Genomic DNA, 19684 nt, shown 5'->3' with positions numbered 1-19684 from the left:
GATCCTAGAGTTTAGGTCCAAGTTGATGAGCTCCACATGTGCCATCATGGGCTTCTTTGAGCTCTTCTTGAGCTTCGCTCGACTACAAGCATCCAAACAATATGTTGTCGAACGATCTGTGGTACAATGTCTGTGTGGCAGTCGTAAAAGAAGCATGAGGCTCTTCTTTAAATGGAAATTGCTTGCTTCGGATCATCATGCAATATATCGTGTAAGACATAGTCGATTGGGTAATGTCAATCATTAGGTACGAAACCCCAAGTGTAGTATGGACCTCATTGGCTTTCTAAGATCTATTTAGGATAACATAATTGATGATTAGCTACCATAATGCGCTTGGTAGACTTGGATGACAAGCCTATGGTAGCTTCGAGTAAGCCAAAACATCGACGTAAGTGTTCTCAAGGCGAGCTACATAGTTGATGTAGAAACCTTCAAAATGATGATTGAGCTTCAGTGTCACTTCATGATAGGGCCAGAAATCGTTGTGTCGGAGCTCAGATTCCCCTTTTATCTGATTAACGATCAATTTAGAATCGCCACATGCTTCAAGATACTTCACACTCACGCCTTGGGCAAGTTATAAGCCGACTATAAGGGCATTGTACTCAACCACATTATTAGAACATTGCTCAATTTGTGAATAGGCCCGAGAAAGGACGTGATCATAGGGATCAATAAGCAAAGGACATGACCGTAGGGATCAATAACCACTACCTCCACACCTGCGATGATCATTCCCTTATAACTGCAATGCGATGTGTCGAAGTCAAGTTGCCACACTAGTGGTCTGATGTGACATTCGATTCAAACACGTCGTTTGGAATGTCTTCGTGGAGCTTGGAAGACTCAGGGATAGGATGATCAGCGAGGAAGTCTGCAATCACTTGTCCTTTAACTGCCTTCTGAGGTAAGGATGTCATGTCATATTGAAAAAGCAATATTGCCTCTTTTGCAAGCCTGAAGTCTACATATCCTGGCTTTGTCATGAGTACTCGCAAAGGGTTAGCCTTCGAAATAACGTGGATGGATTGGTCGGTTAGGTAATGTTGTATTTTTTGCATTGCGTAGACCAATGCTAGACATTCATTTTCGATCAAATTGTAACGATGCTCATTACCTATCATAGTCCAGGTTAGATAATAGATGGCTTGTTCGTGACTGTCATCATTCTTCCGAGCAAGTAGTGCTCCAAGAAAATGATCCATAGCTCTAATATAGATAAGGAATGATTAACCTGATACTGACGCGGCTAAAATGGGTGACTTCATGAGATATTCTTTGATCTCGTCGAAAGCTTTTTGACAGGCATCGTCCTAAACGAACAAACGTCCTTTTCATCAACCTTTGGAATGGTTGGCATTTTTCAGACAGATTAGCAATGAATTTACGGATATAGACTAAACGCTGTTGTAAGCTTCTGAGTTCTTTGAGATTTCTCGGGGGTGACATCTCCTGGATGGCTTTGACTTTCTCTGGATAGACAAGTATCCCTTTGGATGTAACGATAAATCCAAAGAATTTGCTTGATAATACCCCCAGGAAAGACTTTGTTGGGTTCATCTTGAGTTGATGCTTTCACATGATATTGAACACTGTTCTAAGTCATTAAGGAAATATTTGCATTTACTTTTGATCGCGCGTTGACGTAGCATTCCACTACATTATGTGCTCACGAAAGATTGTGTTCATTGCATGCCGATTGGTAGCTCCAACGTTATTTTGACCGAATGGCATTACTCTATAATATCATACCCTAATGGTGTTCTGAAGGTTATCTATTTCTCATCATCTGGATGCATCTTGATTTGATTGTACCTAGAAAAGCTATTAATGAATTGCATCCTCTTAAACCCACATGTACTGTTGATTATGATGTCCATGATAGGGAGGAATTCGTCTTTTGGATAAGTTAAATTGAGATCTCTGAAATCGATACATATTCTGATCTTCGCATTCTTCTTTGTCACGACAACAATATTACTCAACTAGTCTGGATGTTGTTCTTAACGAATGAAACCACATTCAAAAATTTTGTGAATTTCTATGACGATGTGCTCCATCAACTAAGGGCTGAAGCATCGTTGTTGCTTGACAGATTTAACACGGGTCAATATTGACGCAGTGCATGGCTACATTCGGATCTAGTCCGCCGGCCATGTCTTCGTAGCTCTAGGCGAAAATATCAATGTTTTCTCAAGAGAGAGATATTAGTTCTTTCATAGTGGGTGATAGACTCTCACTGATGAAGATAGATTTAGGGTTAGCTTCATCGTCTAAATTGATTTGGATCACCTTATCTTTAGTGGGCAATTAACGTGGTTCAAGACATAATTCCCATTAAGCCCCACGGTGCTTTGTGTAGGTCATTCTCCGGATCATCGAATATTTCTGGTTCATTAAGTTCGTCGGTTTGGCTACATAAAGCCATATTAACCATGAATTCTTCGAACATGATATTGATGCTAACATCGGAATCCTAATTAGATGTGTGAAGAATAGCTTAGTAGATTCTCAAGCTTTGGTTGTATGTCGGATTTTTGGGAGATATATCCAAGCCCATGTCTAGTTCGATTGAAGTAATCTATGCTTTCCCCTTTTGGTACGAAGAGGGTTAGTAGAACCTGTGATGCTTAGTCAAAATTTAACCATTATTTTAGGGTGAAATTGTAATCCAATTTCGCCATTATATAGCGAGACTGCTTACTATAACGAGAAAATTCAGCCGTTGCTTCAACTTCGTCATCTCGGACTATTGGATGCGGTTGTGGTTTGACTTTCCCGAAGATGATAGCCTCTTGTGCACTTCTTTTGGCTGGAGCCGTGAATGTGGCATCTTTTGAGCTACTCAGTTGATGAATCGAATAAGACTCATTTATGGGCATATGTAAAGTCGGTTTTGAGTTTTCATACTCAAAGCCAGAGGAACGGTCGCAAGAAAATTCTATGTTATCATTGAGAACCCAATTTCTTGATTTTCAATAGACTGGTCTATACACGAATCCTCCAAAGTAATTACAAGGTGCTCCATCTCCCAGATAAGGTCCTCATTTAGATCAGGTTCATTATTTGCCTCATTGCCACTGTCTAGATTTTTAGGAATGGCTGTCTCGATTGTATGCTTTTCATCATAAAAGAGGGAGTTAGTGAAGTAATTCTCCACTCCTTTAAAAGAGTGGCTCTTGGCATAGACCCCTTTGAGTACCCCCTACTCATCAACATACTTGAAGCACTGATGGAGTGTCGATGGAACGATCGGAATGGATCCATGGTCGTCCTAGATGCAAGTTATAGGGTATTTCTACGTCAATGACGTAGCATGTAACCTCCGTCTTTAAATCGTTGATTTAACATTTAAGATGAATCTTTTCCAATGATCGACTACCGCTAAAGTTGAATCCATAGATAGTAGTGGTTGTTCTTAAGAGCTTGTAGAGCGGAATGCCTAAGAAGCTAAGGAGTCTCCGAGGGATGATGCTTAAGACAGATCGAAGATCAATGTGGATCTGCTCGTCCTTGGTCGAACCGACATACCCTTTATTATAAAGGGGTCGGTTATGATTCGGATCATTGATGAGCATGTCCACGGGTGTGAACATGATGCAAGGCACCCCTTACAGGCAATGATAGCATTGTCTTTGATCATCAACGTGTGGAGGCTCAGGCATGTGCATGAAGAGCGCCTCATTGTCCATCAACGCCTCCCTCAAAGCTTCTCATATCCTTAGATTAACATAAAAGTTCGTGCAAGCTTATACGAGATGGAATGTTGGCAACTAGGCTAATAATATATCGCACTTGAATGGGACTTCACGTCCAGCGTATGGTGGCCGCAATGCCTTGTCGAACTCTGTCTCCTTTTGCTTGGCGGGTTCAGCCTTCTTGGAAGGTCCCGGTTGATCATAATTCTTCAGGTAGCCACTAACAGATCTCATCCCCGCTGGTAGATTTTGGTCCAATTAAGTGGTCATGGCAACCTTCTATTCCTCAGAATCAGTCATTGAAGGGACTTGTAAAAACTCTTCACATACCATTGCGAAGATGGTGTTACAATATTTCATCTTGGCTTTAGCCTTTGCACAGGATGCCGGTTTAGAAGAAGTTTAATGCTCATCTTCGAATGGTGCAAGCTTAGATTGGGAAAATAAGAATATGTCTAAACCTTTAGGTTGCCAGAGATATGGGGCCTCAAATCACATTAAGATTAATTGCTTTAGTAAATTTATTATCTAACAGTCAGAATTATCACGTTTGTTTCTCAAGTAATGAAGCCATCTCACATATGCAAGAGTTTCATAATTGAATGAGTGAAACTGAATAGAGGTTGAAGTTCTTTTTTCTGATGGAAGAGATCAAAGGATTTGAATTGCAATTTTCAAACGAATTCTGCAATCATACCCATCTGAATTTCACTTGTTTGATTTTTGCTCACTATTAACCACGTACTAGAGATCTATTTATGTACATGTGCATGTGTATGTTCACATGTGCACACAAACAGTGGTGGATCGGACAAAGAAAGTGACCAAAGTTGACCGCAAAGTGGTGTTCCATGTGTTCAACCGTTAACAAGCCTTTTACATTCAATTGCAAACAGTTGTGTGGCAGGAATTGGTCACTAATACCCATTTCTTTACCAACAACATTTCTTGTTAACATACATCTTTCTACTCAAAATTAGCATTAATACTCATGAAATTTCTACTGAACATGTTCATGGGATAGGTCAAGCTATTTCCTCTAGCTGCAGATATATGTGCTTGGAAACTTAAGAACTAAATTTATTTCACCACATACCTTGAGGCAAAGACGTGAGGACAAGTCTTTGTCAAAGACGCCAAGAGCAATCACCGGAAATGATGTAAAGGCAATGTTATAGAAGGATATGAACCAGTCGTTGTATGCAGGTAGTGCTGAGAAAGATGTATGAGCCTCAAAGCAGAAGAGGGTGAAGCCGAATGTTATGTTCTTGTAGAAAAAGTAGCATATCTGAGTTCATGGAAAAAAAAACAAAATGAAATGTCAGTCATGCCTATCAAGAATTTCCCATGAAGTAATCCAACATAACATGACATACAAGAGTAGCCACCCACATTCAGAACGAAAACTAGTTCATTAACCTTGTTTATAAGGTAAGCATTCATAAGAAACATCTGCATTATATTTAAAACTCGAACCATTTATTCATAAGAAATTTTAGGGGTTTCCAGTATTAGTCCCTTAAATCTTTCATATTTTGAAATTAGTCCCCTCAAATCATCAAAATTGCTATTAGATCTGCCAATTCTTAGGTTATTTTGAAATTAGTCCTTCAAATCATTGAAATTTCTATTAGGTCACCTAATTCATGTTATTTTGAAATTATTCTCTCCAATCAAGAATAGAAGTGAAAATTAGAGGGATTAATTTGAAACAACTATGATAATCAGGGAACCTAAAACAATTTCAATGATTTGAGGGACTAATTTAAAAGTAACTAAAGAAGAGGGGGACCTAATGGCGATTTCAATGATATAAGGGACTATTCAAAATTTGAAAGATTTCAGGGACTAATATTGGGGGGAACCTTAAATTTTAAACACAGAAAGCAAAATTGAGCTGGATGGTAATATCAGTCAAACTGGAGCAGAAATCAACATAAAGATATTTAAAAGCTTATTAAGTTTTTCATAAAGATGAATCAAGGGCCATAATACAGAAAAGAAAAACCAATCATACTCCACAACTTGAGGCTTCCGAACAGCACATTATAAATCAGCATAATATACTGACGACTTGTAGCAAAAACTACTAGCAGGAAAATATAATGTTTCAAAACTAAACATCATTTGTCTGAAGGAAATGTCTAAAACAATTTTGTAAGTCTGACAAATTTTTGTACTGCTCCTCGTCTACCAAACGCATTCTCCTTCCTTAACTCAGCCGTACCAGCAGCAAGAAGAAATTAAGCATTGAACAAATAAAGTTATCTGAAGCCAAGGAAGGAAGAAAAATAATGAGATCGAATCTGTATGGCGTTTAAAGGAATATCTGAATCTTCAAAAACATTTAGTGGGGGTTTCACAATTACCCCTACTTGTACCAGATTTCTGCTCTTTTTTATAATCTGACAGTGCCACCTAGAGTATTTCAACTCTGCTACGATCATTTTATCTTAGTTAATAGTATTTGTCATTTGAAATGGTGAAACCAGCGTTAGCACATTATATCCATGTAATAAAACCCTCCTAAAGTCACCAATTACATAACACCACAGAAGCAAGCCAATATCACATATTATCCTGAACATTCCAAACAGCAGATTCTGGGTACAGAAAAGACTCATTATGTTGGCTTACTTGGTTGGGCAGATAAAGTTCAGTTAGGACAATCTGACATGTTAGGCAGACAAGGAAATTTTTAAGTTAGTTTTTGACCCCACATGAACCTCTGATCCATCGCTACAGCAAGACACTTGTCCAAATCCCTTACTAAAACATTTGATGCTTCTCAATACACTTAAATTGCTTAGGTCCATATTCCAATCCTTTAACCTATTTAAAACTTTTATTGAATATTTCTGCTCTGAGCACATAAAGACCTATCTAAATTTTATTCTATTCAAACCTTACAAACAGGCAAATTTATTTACATGCATCCATTAGGCATACACACATTTATCTCTTATTTATATGCAACCATTAGGCATATACACAATTATCTCTTATTTGTATCAACCATTAGGCATATACACAATTCCCTCTTATTTATATGCAACCATTATACAAAATTATCTCTAATCTCATTTTCCGTAAGACAATACTGAAGAGGCATGTTGGACAGATAGCTAGAAATTCATCCCAAAGAAATAATTTAAACAACATAAAAGATTTAAACTGATAAAAATGTAAACATGACACTGGTGAAAACAGAAAGCAAAAGGCAATGAAAGGATGCTCTTTGATGATAATATGAGAGACCCTATGTTCAGTCGTTGGTAGTGGGACCCCCTCGAAAATGGTCTCCCTAATTACTAAACTCATTTGAAAATGGTCCCCACTTTAGATGAGTGGATGAGATTGAGTCACCTCACTACCAAGGACCAAAACTAGTTCTTGGCATGAAGGACACACTAGAGGGGGGCGGGAGCATACAATCCTAAAGAGTAAAAATAAAAATGGACATCAATAGAAGAACTAAGAAACAACCGATGTTAAAAAGAAGATTAGCTGAACAAAGTAATATTAAAGGAAAAACTTTGAAGATCATTTGCGTCTTACCGGTTCTAAAGACCAAAGAGTAGTTATGAAGAGAGAAAGAGAAGATAAAAGGGAATATGATCGTAGTGAAATCTGAATTGGTTTTTCTAGTCAGACAAGTCAGAAGACAGTGACAAGCTTTGGCATGCTAAAAATCAGTGCAAAGTAGAGCATTAAGCATTAAAAGAGACTCAATACTACTTAAGAAGAAACAGAATACATCTTGGCCCTCGGGCCACTACCATTAAATTGGACTGTAACTAGCCTTATAACATATCAAAATAAATTCGCATGCTAGTCGTTATTCCCATATAATTAGTGTTAGTATATAAAATAACTCTCAACCCTCATCATATCTCTGGAGTTTTCATGTAATAGAAGTAAATTTAAAATGGTTTCTGAGCAACTCAGGTTCGGCTCTTACTGGTCACAAATTTCTAATGCGTATTAAAAATTAATACACTCTGTGAGTTCAGGTTTCAGCCCATGAAACACCCCTTAACTTGTGGAAACATATTAGAATATAAAATTATAACTAGAAATCTTCACCATAACTTTAAAGTTTGGGTGGTGGCAGAAACTTTAAGACTTAGAATCCAAATTTTAAGTAGGACTGAGAATATTGCTCGAAACACAGTTTCAAAAAGCAAGCTTAGATGGCTGACAAGAAGCTAATAGCCAACTTCATTGTCTCGGCATTTTCGCCTTTCACATGCTTGGTTTGATAACCAAAACCGTGCTCGTGTATGTATCCCTCTTTAGTTTCAATCTTATTATATAATATAAATTATGAATAACCTGTAGCTTACCTTGCTGACTGCTTTGTAACTTCTTTCTTGCTACTTATTTTTTCAGAATTTTCATTATTTCCAATACTTCTATCAACCATTTATCGGATGCCTTTGGCTTATTCACCCCTGAAGTTTCTCATTCCTTCAAAACTCGCTTTCTCTGACAGTCAAAACGTTTTTCATCACTTCTGCCACTTTCCTGATATGTGAAAAACATTATTACCACATAATGGAAGCTTCTTTTATGTTATTTGACTACATTTTCTTTGTGATTATACGTTCAGAAGCTATAAACTGTTCTACTTAAATGACTTGTTCTTTCAATCTCAACCCCAAGTTAGGTTTAAGGAAGCGAATTGCTTAGGTAGTGGACCAGTTGACAACAAGCTAAAACATTGCCAAATCTCAATGAAATGGATTGGTCTGGATAGGCAAGTCACTACACTAAATATATTCAATGATTTACCAGAAACATTTGTACTTATCCAACCTAACTATTTACAATACAATATCTGAAAACGCGTTGTGGTATTAAAAAGTGTCAAAATACCTCGTTTCAATAAAATTTTCATACTATGTACAACAATTGTTTAAACTGCTTTTTCCCACTTTTCTTCAACTTATCTAGCATATTGGTTAAATCTTATTGGTCACGTCTAAATGCACTATACTTACTATATATGTAATTTTTTTTTCTCTTCTCAAACTCAGTAATGCCAAGATCTTCTATAATTTCTTTTGAAGTTGATATTACTTGGGAGTTGGAAGAAATGCGATGCAGAACAAGCCATTCATGCGCACGTTGAAGGCTTAACAATTTTCTTCTACTACCACCTGAGGAATCCTACTTTTCAATGGAGTACAGTGATTAATTAGAGTAATTCACTTACTACTGCTTCCATTTGTTGGAAACATCAGATGAATCTCTGTCATGTATTTCTCTTGTAAAGGTTTGATGCAAATTGTAGGATTATGTAGATAAGCTTTTCCTTAAGAATCTCAATTGAAAAAAAAAATCTTGCACAGGACGATAGGCAGCCAAACCATTCACTATCTTCAGTTGGGCATATTCAGGAAGATACTCAACATCTTGCCACTAAAGCTTGTTAAGGATGCTTCAAGCCTTGAAAAGCTTAATCTTCAGTGTAGTAATCACTAATCACAAATAGTGTCAGAAAGTTGTTTGTCCTCTAGAATCTAGTCCTATCACTTTATTGGTTCTTTTTTTAGTTTGAAGTCATAAAAGAAGATTAAAATTTGGTAGCTGTTTATATGGTTATTGGGTAAGATGTTGACCGGATATTGACATTTGCGGGATCACTAACGGATCTACCTTAGGCAAACTGGTGTCACATGACACCAGTTAGCCCAAGGTTCCCAACAAAATATAACTCAATGATGTCAAGAATTTGATCTTGCTAGCCTCATAAACTATTAGATTTGGTATTGTAGATGAAATGAAATTATTCCAAAAGGATTAAAATCTACAATGCTCGTATAATGAGATTGAGCTTAAAACATTCAAACTGTATGAAAATCGAGGGAAAATGTGAAATTAATTGTGCAAGAAAAAAACATAATTTTTTGGCAGCATATATTGAGAAAGATATATTCATAGCATTACTAATGCTGTGATTGTATACTTTCTGAAAATACGAAAATGACACTTCTTAGAAATCTTGAATCCGCCACTGTGAGGGATGCAAAGCATAATAGATCATAAGTTTTATATCTTGTCCTATAGAAAAGAGAAATGTTTGTGACATTTGTGCGAGCTACAGTATATGGATAGTTGGGTACTGTTGGATATCAAATTTTATTCCTCAACGCTCATAACAACTATGGAGTTTTGGTGTAGTGGAAATGACTCTATAGTGGTATCAGAATAACCCTGATTCAAATCCCATTAGACAAGCATTTAAGGAAGATTTAAAAAGAAGAACACCCCTATGTAAAATAGTGCAGGTCTCGGCCTGTGGAAAGAAGCTCAACCTGTGGGGTCAATTTGGAGTATAAAATTATAATAGTGAACTCTCATGATTTTCTTCAGTTGAAGGGCTTTTTGAGTGATAATGTACAGGGACAAATGAAATACATGTGTCAGTCTATGTAACCCGGGTATTTCAAATTGGGAGTCATACCTGTACCCGAGACGTATTGTAACCTTACCCATACCCGTACTGAAACTTCTTAGACACTTCTTGAATATATGCATGCGTTTATTCAAGCGTATATTCAGTTATATAATACATGCTTTAACTTAAAATAATCCACATACACTTCTTGGACATATATTCTATGGTGCACATCTATTTCTTATATATTGGTCTTAAGAAAATGAAAAACAATATTGATCTTATATAAATTATTACTTTTAATACATATCAATATACATAATATACATATATATAGCTGTGTCCCCGTACCCTACCTTTTACAAATTTATCATGTCCCCTACACGTACCAGTACCCCATGCAACTTAGGCGCTCATGAATAGAGAATATGTCCTTGCACGTTGAATTCACTTAGAATAATTAGGAAAGCACATAAAAATTAGGAATACTGGAGACTCCCTTGTTCATATAGCAATAGCACAAATTCCAAATATATGGAGTCATCTACATGAATTTTTTTTTTCTGCATTCAGTCTGACAGCGAAAAGTGAGAATCTAAGTGTAAAACTTATCAGGTAATGTCTAGATGATTAAATAACAAAAAGGACCTTGAATATGTTCATATTTTTTCAGTCAAAATAGTGTAGAAGGTAGTGAAGTTCTATGTTGCACAGATATGGGTGCTGGTGCGGACATGGATATGAGACACGGCAAATTTGTAAAAGGCAAAATGTGAGGAGACAACTAAATGTATACATATTAAAATGAAAATTCTATAAAGAACGATATTTTTTTTCCATTCACATGTTATGAGAACAAAAATCACTATACCAGTTTGATGTTTCTTTTATTGAGTAGATTATAAATTGAAAAATCGCTCATTTTTTAACTAGATACCCAAACGACACTTTAAAATCAATACTTATGAACTAAGAATGTGCTAAAATGAACACGTCCTAAGTCCAATGAGTTGCATAAATTTTAGGTAGTGTATGATATGCATCCAAGAACTGTATAATGAGTTTATTAAACTAAAACATATGCTAAGTACATGTCTGAATAAATTTATGTATATATTCAAAAAGTGTTCAAGGAGTGTTAGATACTGACACGGGGATTGTCGGACATGGATACGAAAGACTAGATGAAATATGCAAGTAACCTACGTGAAGCTACTAGGGTTCGTTTTCCTTCGCAAGTACTACAAGAAGCTAAAATTGAAGTAATTGTCATACCATGGCTGAAATACGTCTGTAACACCAATGCCCATGCACAAGCAGCAAACGCTCCAAGAATCGGAATTGAGCTATTGCAAAATCACTTGACATCACAGCCTATAAGCAGAAAAGCTTCACCATGAATTCTAAAGGTATATTTAATTCATGTGCAAATAGAATGTGTAAGAAAAAAAAATGAAGCATTAAGGACACAGTTCATGGTCATCACGGTTTAAAAACATTTCAGAAGAGGAAAAAATAAGTGTTTGCTTAAATAGATAACTTAAACTCAAGGTAAATTATGCTAAATCCCCAAGAACTTTCAGTGTTTTGCAGTAAACCCCTAAAAACTTTCAAAATCGTAATAATCCACCAATAACTTTTGAAATTGCAAAAAACCGCCCAATAAGTTTCTGTTTTTTGCAGATAGCGCCTATAAATTCGAACCAAAAAACAACATAAAAAGAAGAAAGTTATTGGAGGTTTAGTATAATTTACCCAAAACATAATGGGGATTTTCTGCAAAAGTTATTAGGGTTTAGTATGATTTTGAAAGTTATTGGGGTTTACTACAAAATACTAAAATTTCTTCAGGGTTTAGTGTAATTTACCCTTACATATAATATCTTCTACCTAAAGATCTTGCATTACAACTAAATTTACAGAACTAAAAGGTAAATAATAATAATAATAATAATAAAGAACCACCCACCACTTAAGAAATGTTTATTTCAAAATCAAACTACATGAATCCTTTTCGCCAATCCAGCCCTGTTAAGGCTCTAGCCACCATGACATCCTTTTTCAATTTACTTAGCTAATAAGGTAAAACCATAAAATAATTAAATTTAAAATATCTATCCACAGTGTTAAAAACAATATATCACTTTAGTTCCTCATAGTTTCCAGATTTGCCAACTAAGAAATTTTGGTAAGACTAGTTAAATGGGCTTGGGAAATTCTTTGATCTCTCCAAATCAAGTATTTCAAAACTTCTACTCTAATTGAAATTTTCTAATTTCACAATTTCCAGTAATTACCATTTGAAAATGTATTTGTTCAGATAATTTTCAATAATTAAAAAAACTATAAATTTCTTGAGTCTCTAAAGATTTGGAACTTCCGAATTCTACCCTTAGGGCCTGTTTGTTTCGCAAAAAAAGACCGAAAGTGGGGGAAAGTAGGGGAAAAGAAGGTGAATTTCGATGTTTTCCTCCACTTTCAGAGGTTTGGTTCGTCAAAGCTATAACCGAAAGTGGGAGAGAAAATGAGTTGTTACCATATTATTGGTTGATGTGAGTAATTTTTGGTGTTTTCCTCCACTTTCCTTGTTTAGGTTCTTTTCTTGTGTTTGGTTCATTCTTAAAAGTGGGGGAAAATAGATGAGATAAGATGAGTTGTCATTATATTATTGGATGATGTGACACATATTTAGGAAAATCAATTTCCTTGTTTTTTTGGAGTAAAGTGATGGAAGAAAATTTTAGTGAGATGTGATGAGTTGTCACCATATTACTGGATGATGTGAGTAATTTTTAAAGATGATAGAAAATGAAGAAAAGTGGAGGAAAGTGAGTTAGATGAGTTGATTGATGTGACTCATTTCTTGTGTTTTGTTTATTTTTAAAAGTATGAAATGAGATGTGATGGAATGAGTTGTCACAATATTATTGGAGGAAAATGGAGAAAGTAAAGGAAAATGGGTTTTGGAAAGTGGGGGAAAGTGAAAAAGTGAAGGAAAGTGGGTTTTGGATTCTGGGGGAAACGAAACAAACAGCCCCTTATTTGAAATTTCTAACTTTCGCAATTACCAAATCAAAGAGATACAAGTAACTACGATATGAAAGTGTATCTATTAATGGTAACGTTTTACCGAAGAAATGGCTATTGACCCAAAACCAACATTAATTAAGGATACATATTCTAGAATACCATGGAAATTGATTAAACAGCATGCAATTCTTTTTTATATTAAATCGTACGAAGTACAAACTTCCTGTTCCAGATAAAAAAGAATTAAAAGGACAACAGACAGTATGAATTCCACAAGACTGACAAAAATATTTATATCATAAGAAAATATAGGAACCTGCATTCCCTCAGCTCCACTAATACCAATCCCAATGTCGGCCTCTTGAAGCATGCCAACATCATTTGCCCCATCACCAATTGCTAGTGTTGTTCTTCTCGTCTTCCTTTTCACCAATCTAGTAACCTGCAAACCTTCTAGGTTTCTATCATATTACATAAATGTCTATGGCAGCAAAGATTTCTCACATCCTAGAAATAAGCACAATTGACTTGTTAACAAAATTTAAAGAACGTCAATTACTCACCAATGCTTTCTGTTTAGGAGAAGTTCGACAACAGATAACAGATGCACAATAAACTGCCAGATCAAGAAATGGTTTCTCCAGACTACTTGAAAGAGCAAAAGCCAGAGCGTTCCCGTCAATAATAAGGGCATAGGGCGTAGAACTTCCATTTGACGATCGAACTTGAAATTGTGCTGCGCATAATTGGCTTGTGATCCATTCCTGTGAAGCCTAAAGAAGTTCCAGCTTTTTCAGAAACTCTGTTGATGTAAACTAACAGTTCTACTCTAGGAACACTCATAAATTTCTATACCTTCTCAACATATTTCTTGTCTTTTTTCTTTGAGGCTTCAATATCCAATGCATCCAGTGTGATAATGATTTGCTTCATTCCTTTCTTTAGCAAATGACATGCAAACCTGCAGGGTGCTGTGAGTTAACAACAAAAATGGAAAGCATAACAGGATTAAGACTTCAAGTTTAGAATAAAGGATTAGTGAAGTAAACCCGATATTGACTGCAGTTTCCAGTTTATCACCAGTCAAAACCCAGATTTTTATTCCAGCTTGTTGAAGTTTGTCAATACATTCAGGAACCTAAACATAAAAAAAATTCTACCATTATCACCCCTGTCACAAAGTTCATATTCCAATGCATAAAAACAGCAAAAAAATATTTGATTCTTCTGTAAATATTCTAAGTGCTCGCTTCTTCAAAGCGAAGTTTAATCAATAAAGCCCAGAAAATGCATTCCAGGGTAAAGCTAAGTTGTCATTAAAAGCTTTACCTGAACACGAATAGACGTGCAATTTACTGAAAGCATGCGTGTTTTCAAGTTCATTTGTGTACATAAAAAGAATCACTCTGCGGTATAATTTTTATGTAATGGATTCCCTCGGTGACCTGCATTCAGCACTACCATAACAGATAATAATCCACTATAAATGAAAAGGGACAATTCTCAAAAGTGATAAAGATGATAGACCAAGATTAAAGCAGTCCAGTGTGAGAGAGAAGAGGGGGTGAATAAACACGTGGTGCACAACAAGAGTCGCATATCTGTGGAAATATATGATGTGGTTGTATCTTTCGATTTTGACATGCACATACATAAAATCCATGGAGATAAGTCTGCATCACAATCAAAATCAATGGTTGTAAGGTCTTAAATACAATTATTTTGGTTTGGCTTGGTCGATAAAATGCAAGGGAGCAAAACACTTATTTTTGAACCCCATGAACTATAGTATGTGATCACAGAAAATGGTTCAAATCGTAATCATATTATCTGTTTTTATGGGTGCAAGAAACATAATGAAACTTACCCCCTTCTGTAATCTATCCTCGACAGCTGTTGCGCCTATAAGGATCAGATCCCGTTCAATTTTCTCAGATGCAACCTCTACCAGTGTATCATGATCAGCACCAACAGAATTGCGTGCCATAGAGAATTCATCATTCCATATTCTGTATTCTTCTTCACTGAGTATGCGGTATGCAATGGCCATTGTTCGCAAACCAGACTCAGAATATTTACTAATGTGGGATTTGGTCGCAGACTCAAAGGGTTGTAGTTGTACTTCCTTATCAAGCTTGCCAAAGATTACACTAAAAACATGACGATTAACAGCATGGAACTGTCAGCTGGTTTAACAGATTGTTACCTTTTTAAAGTTTGATAACGGAAAGATACCTGTCAGCACCCTTGCAGAATATCATTAATTGGTTCTCCTCAGTCCTAACAATTACAGACATTCGCTTTCGGCTACTACTAAACTCTAGTACATTGAGAAGTTGATACGTCCTGTACAAAAAACAAGGCCATTCAGAAACATGTTTTTGTGTGCTCGTTCATGCATGTGCACATGTACATACATAAAACATGCCTGTACACATAGCATATATGCCATGGGAATACCTGTCAACCTTTCTGCCAATACTTGGATCAAATTCATGCAAAGAGATGCTCGCATGGGTTTTTCGATAAAATTCAAACCCAATTTCCCTTGCAGCTACGACGAAAGCCGACTCATCTGGGGACTCCGCTTCATATGAAACTTCATCAGACTTATTGTTCAGCACAGGAATTGCAGTATGGCAGATCGCTAACACACGGAAGAATATTTGCATAACATCTGGATGATGTTCTTTAACCCACTTTCCCTGCATCAACCTGTCATCTGTAAAATTGAAGCCTTTGACTAACTTTCTAGCCGCGACATCTAGATGTCCCTTTAAAGTAGCTGGTGCATTATTGAATTCCCATATGCCATCGTCTGCTCCTCTTACCACAGCCTTCTCCACTTCAGTATATTCACTGCCATAATCCACACCAGCAATGGAACATTTCACGAACTCCATTGAATTGCATGTTAATGTACCAGTCTTATCTGATAATATAGTATTTACTTGACCAAGTTCTTCATTCAAATTTGATGTGCGAGCACGTGCAGGCTGATCAAATTCCTCAGAGTACATTTCCTGGTCTTGGTTAATGAAGGTACTTTGTAAAATCTTTACAATTTCTATCGATATGTACAATGAAATTGGGATCAAGCAGCCATATAGCATTAAACCTGTTAAAAAGTGAAACGCAGCAGCAAAACTTGCTCTTCTTGGATCAAAGAAAATAGATGAATCATCCGGCCTTAAATACCATCTATTTGCCTTCCCGTCACTAATATCTCTTTTAGTTTTGATTCCAAAGACAACGGATCCACTGGAAGAGAGTAAAACCAAAGAAATAAAAAGGACATAAATGATCTTATCCATTCTCTTTTCAACTGCACTCCTCTTTGAAGGAGGATCTGTCGCATTCTGCACGACTTTCGTGTCATGTCCAGTGAAAATCACCACCCCATAGATATGCTGAGTGTTTCTAAGTTTAGAATCTCTCAAAAGAATCATTTGTGGTGAGAGAGGATATTGCATACCTTCATGATAAAGAGTCCCTATAAAGGAATACAGCTTCTCATTAGGATCCTCACATTTGATCAATGCCTTAAATGTTTTGAAGGAGTTTGCAGTATGGAAATCACAACTTGTCTTCAAACATTGCTTGCGTTTCAAATTTGTCTCTCCGTCAAGGTTCATCGTTTCTACATAACAAACATCGCCATCATTGCTTGAAGAAAGCAAAAGCAGATCGGCAGGGAAAAACTCATCCTTTGCCACCTCAACAATATCTCCTACCCTAAGTTTCTTCCATTCAGTTTCGTGAAAAGCATGATTGCCATCATATACTTTGACCTTTCGATTGTTCACCTCTATATCCTGGGAAGTTATTGAGTTCAATTATAAAGAGGCAAAAAGCAATAGATTCAAATTTCCAAATATACTGATTAGAATAAAGTAAACACTTTGATGTGGTTCACTAGACATCTTCACACTAGGTGAGAGGCTGTGTCACAAATTTGAGCATGTCTATAGTCTATAATAGGTGTGGCTGGTTCTTGCACTGCACACATCAACCGCTTAATATCCTTAAGAAGGACTCTAAAAAGCTAGCACTCGGACGACATTTTTCTAGATTATTTTGGGGGATAATATAAGCCTAGTTTAGGAATGTTGGCAAAGTTTAGATATGTTTCACCTCAAAGAAATCTCACTATTAATGGTTTCAAGTTTTACAAATATGGTGGTCTCACCTATCTGTTCTAAATACAATAGAAAAAATATGTTTTGCTATTGATTGGCGACCTTTGACAGAACTGCATTCCACTGATTGTAGTAACTAAATATGTATATATGTACTATCAGTACTATTTCTTGCATTATTTTAGTTCACATATATGCAGACAACAAGGTACCGTATAGATTTAAAAACGAGCATGCATCAGCAGGCTTATTTACTTTCACAAAAAATTAACAGCGAACCACTTGTGCCTGCTGGGTGATGAAAAGTCATTATAAGAAAACAACATTAGCAGCGAACCACTTTTTTCCCATCCTGGTTTGATCCCTTTTTCAAGTGAAGAAAACAAATTAAGACGCTCGGATGGAAATTTCAACTGGCTGTAAAAGGATCGCTATAGTATCAACTCAGTTAATCCCCAAATCTTGCACAAAATTTCAGCTTTTCTATTTTTCACACATCAATAACATAAGGGAAAGGAAACGAGTAAAAAACAAAAAACAAAACCTGCTGCTTTCTTCGCCAGTCCTCGAGGGCTTCCTTGGCCATGGTGGCCCCCACAACAACAACGAGCGGCAAAAGAACACTAACAGCACGGTACGGCGCCAAAGGGCTGAAGGAGATGCAGGCGACGACGAGGAAGAAGAGATTGGCGACCCGCCGGAACTGCTCGAAGAGGGATTTGGGGACGAAATTGGCGACGGTGTACTTGGTCGTCGACACCGCATTGCCGCAATAACCTAGCGCCAGCGCATCGGAGGACCCTGGGTCGTTGCAGTGAACCACTCGGCCGTAGCCGTCTCGGCGATCTCCGGAGGCCGATCGGGAGACCGTCGGCATTTGCAAAACCCTAGGGCAACGGCATTTGAGACGAGATCGGCGGAGATATATATATATTTGATTTTTTTTCTTTTTCTATTTTTTTTAATGACTTGCTTTGGGGTGTGCTGGAGTAGACGATATCGAAGGTTTCGGGATCTAATATCAACGGCTTCTGTTACGAAGAAAGAAATCAAATAAAGTCAGTAATTTTCACAATTTCACTCCTTCTGCTGGCTCAGCCATGTTTATTTGCACGGAAATAATTATGAACTAACTAAAATAGACGTTTATTTGTAGGGCTGAGCATGGTTCGGTCCAAACCGAAAAAACCGACCAAATCGATCCGAACCGACCCGAAAAAATCGGTTTTATAAGTAGGACGGTTCGGGTCGGTTTGAAAACTTTTTAACCCGAACCGACCCGAACCGAGCCGAATCGACCGAATATAGTGCAATACTAACCATTATGATCTCAAACCCTACCCGACCCGTCCTCAAAGAGTCAAAGACTCAAACCCTAAACTTATTTTCTGAATCATTATGTTGAAAACAATATCATTATATCAGTGTTTAATGCTTCATAATCTCCTACTTTGTTGATATCTTTTTTCTTTAACACGGTTTGTTGTTTGATAAGAAGTTTGATGAAGTTAGAATCGAACAAACCGAACCGAACCGCACCGAACCGACTTGCAACATTTCGGTTCGGTTTTGAATTATAGACGGTTCGGTGCGGTTGTTCAAATTTTAGTAAAAACCGAACCGAACCGACCGTTGCACACCCCTATTTATTTGTATGGAAATAATTATGAACTAGTTGAAGCAAAAGAAGTCGAGACTATTTTTGCTATTTCCAAACAAAAAAATATGTGTAGTTCTCTGAAAAACTTACTTTTAATACTTCCTTAAACGCTTATATGGTGTCTACGTGTCACCATTACTTTCAAAATATTTTTCTAATCCTCAATACTCAGAAGTAGCTCGGAAGTAGTTGAAATACATATTAGTTAGGAAATAAATATTTTTTTTATTAATATTTCCTTTATTAGTTACTTCTAACAACTTTTCATTGATAAAACTGCTCTTAATTTTAACAATTATTTTGTAGTAATTTGTGATGGTCGTCGGCTAGCTTTTCTTTGAGATAAAGAGAACAGTTTGTCTATTAATTCTTTGTCTAAATATCATGTTAATGTTACGATCAAAGAAGCGAGTGAGGAGGAAAATTGGAGATTCATATGAATTTATGGTCATCCGGAGTCTCATCGTAGGCGAGAGGTAAATATTTATTTTGAAGTTATGTGGTTGAATGATTCTTCTTGCTCTCAAGTGGCGAGGGGTCATAACGGCATGAAACTGGTTGTAACGTGCTAGATCAAACTAGAGAGCGTGGCGTGGATTTGAAATTGTGGAAGAAACATGTGTTAATTACTTCCTAGTAATATTTCCAAATGTTATCCAACCAAAAAAGGTAAATGAAGAAGAAGAAGTTCTACTTCCATTACTTCTAAAAATATATGAAACAAACAAAAAAAATGCTATTTTCACTACTT

General features: G+C 36.5%; 1 protein-coding gene across 2 annotated transcripts in view; it reads right to left on the bottom strand.

The window, feature by feature from the left end:
• The window catches only part of LOC109843397 (probable phospholipid-transporting ATPase 8), a 27568-nt gene extending 9272 nt beyond the window's left edge, over nt 1-18296 (bottom strand). The window contains exons 1-10 of one of the 2 annotated variants that reach the window (XM_020412330.1): nt 17818-18296; nt 15595-16949; nt 15370-15480; nt 15002-15284; nt 14184-14272; nt 13990-14095; nt 13698-13907; nt 13451-13576; nt 11380-11478; nt 4798-4989 (exon numbers count right to left, since the gene is read on the bottom strand). In XM_020412330.1, coding sequence (XP_020267919.1) covers nt 4798-4989; nt 11380-11478; nt 13451-13576; nt 13698-13907; nt 13990-14095; nt 14184-14272; nt 15002-15284; nt 15370-15480; nt 15595-16949; nt 17818-18150 — 2904 coding nt within the window. In that variant the 5' untranslated portion in view covers nt 18151-18296. The remainder of the gene's footprint in view (nt 1-4797; nt 4990-11379; nt 11479-13450; nt 13577-13697; nt 13908-13989; nt 14096-14183; nt 14273-15001; nt 15285-15369; nt 15481-15594; nt 16950-17817) is intronic. The other variant, XM_020412329.1, reaches the window with a different exon arrangement.

This window comes from Asparagus officinalis, chromosome 5 (genome assembly GCF_001876935.1).
Source record: "Asparagus officinalis chromosome 5, Aspof.V1, whole genome shotgun sequence".
NCBI lineage: Eukaryota > Viridiplantae > Streptophyta > Magnoliopsida > Asparagales > Asparagaceae > Asparagus > Asparagus officinalis.
The sequence above is the reverse complement of the archived record's forward strand: the minus strand, read 5'-3'. Positions and strand labels throughout refer to the sequence as shown.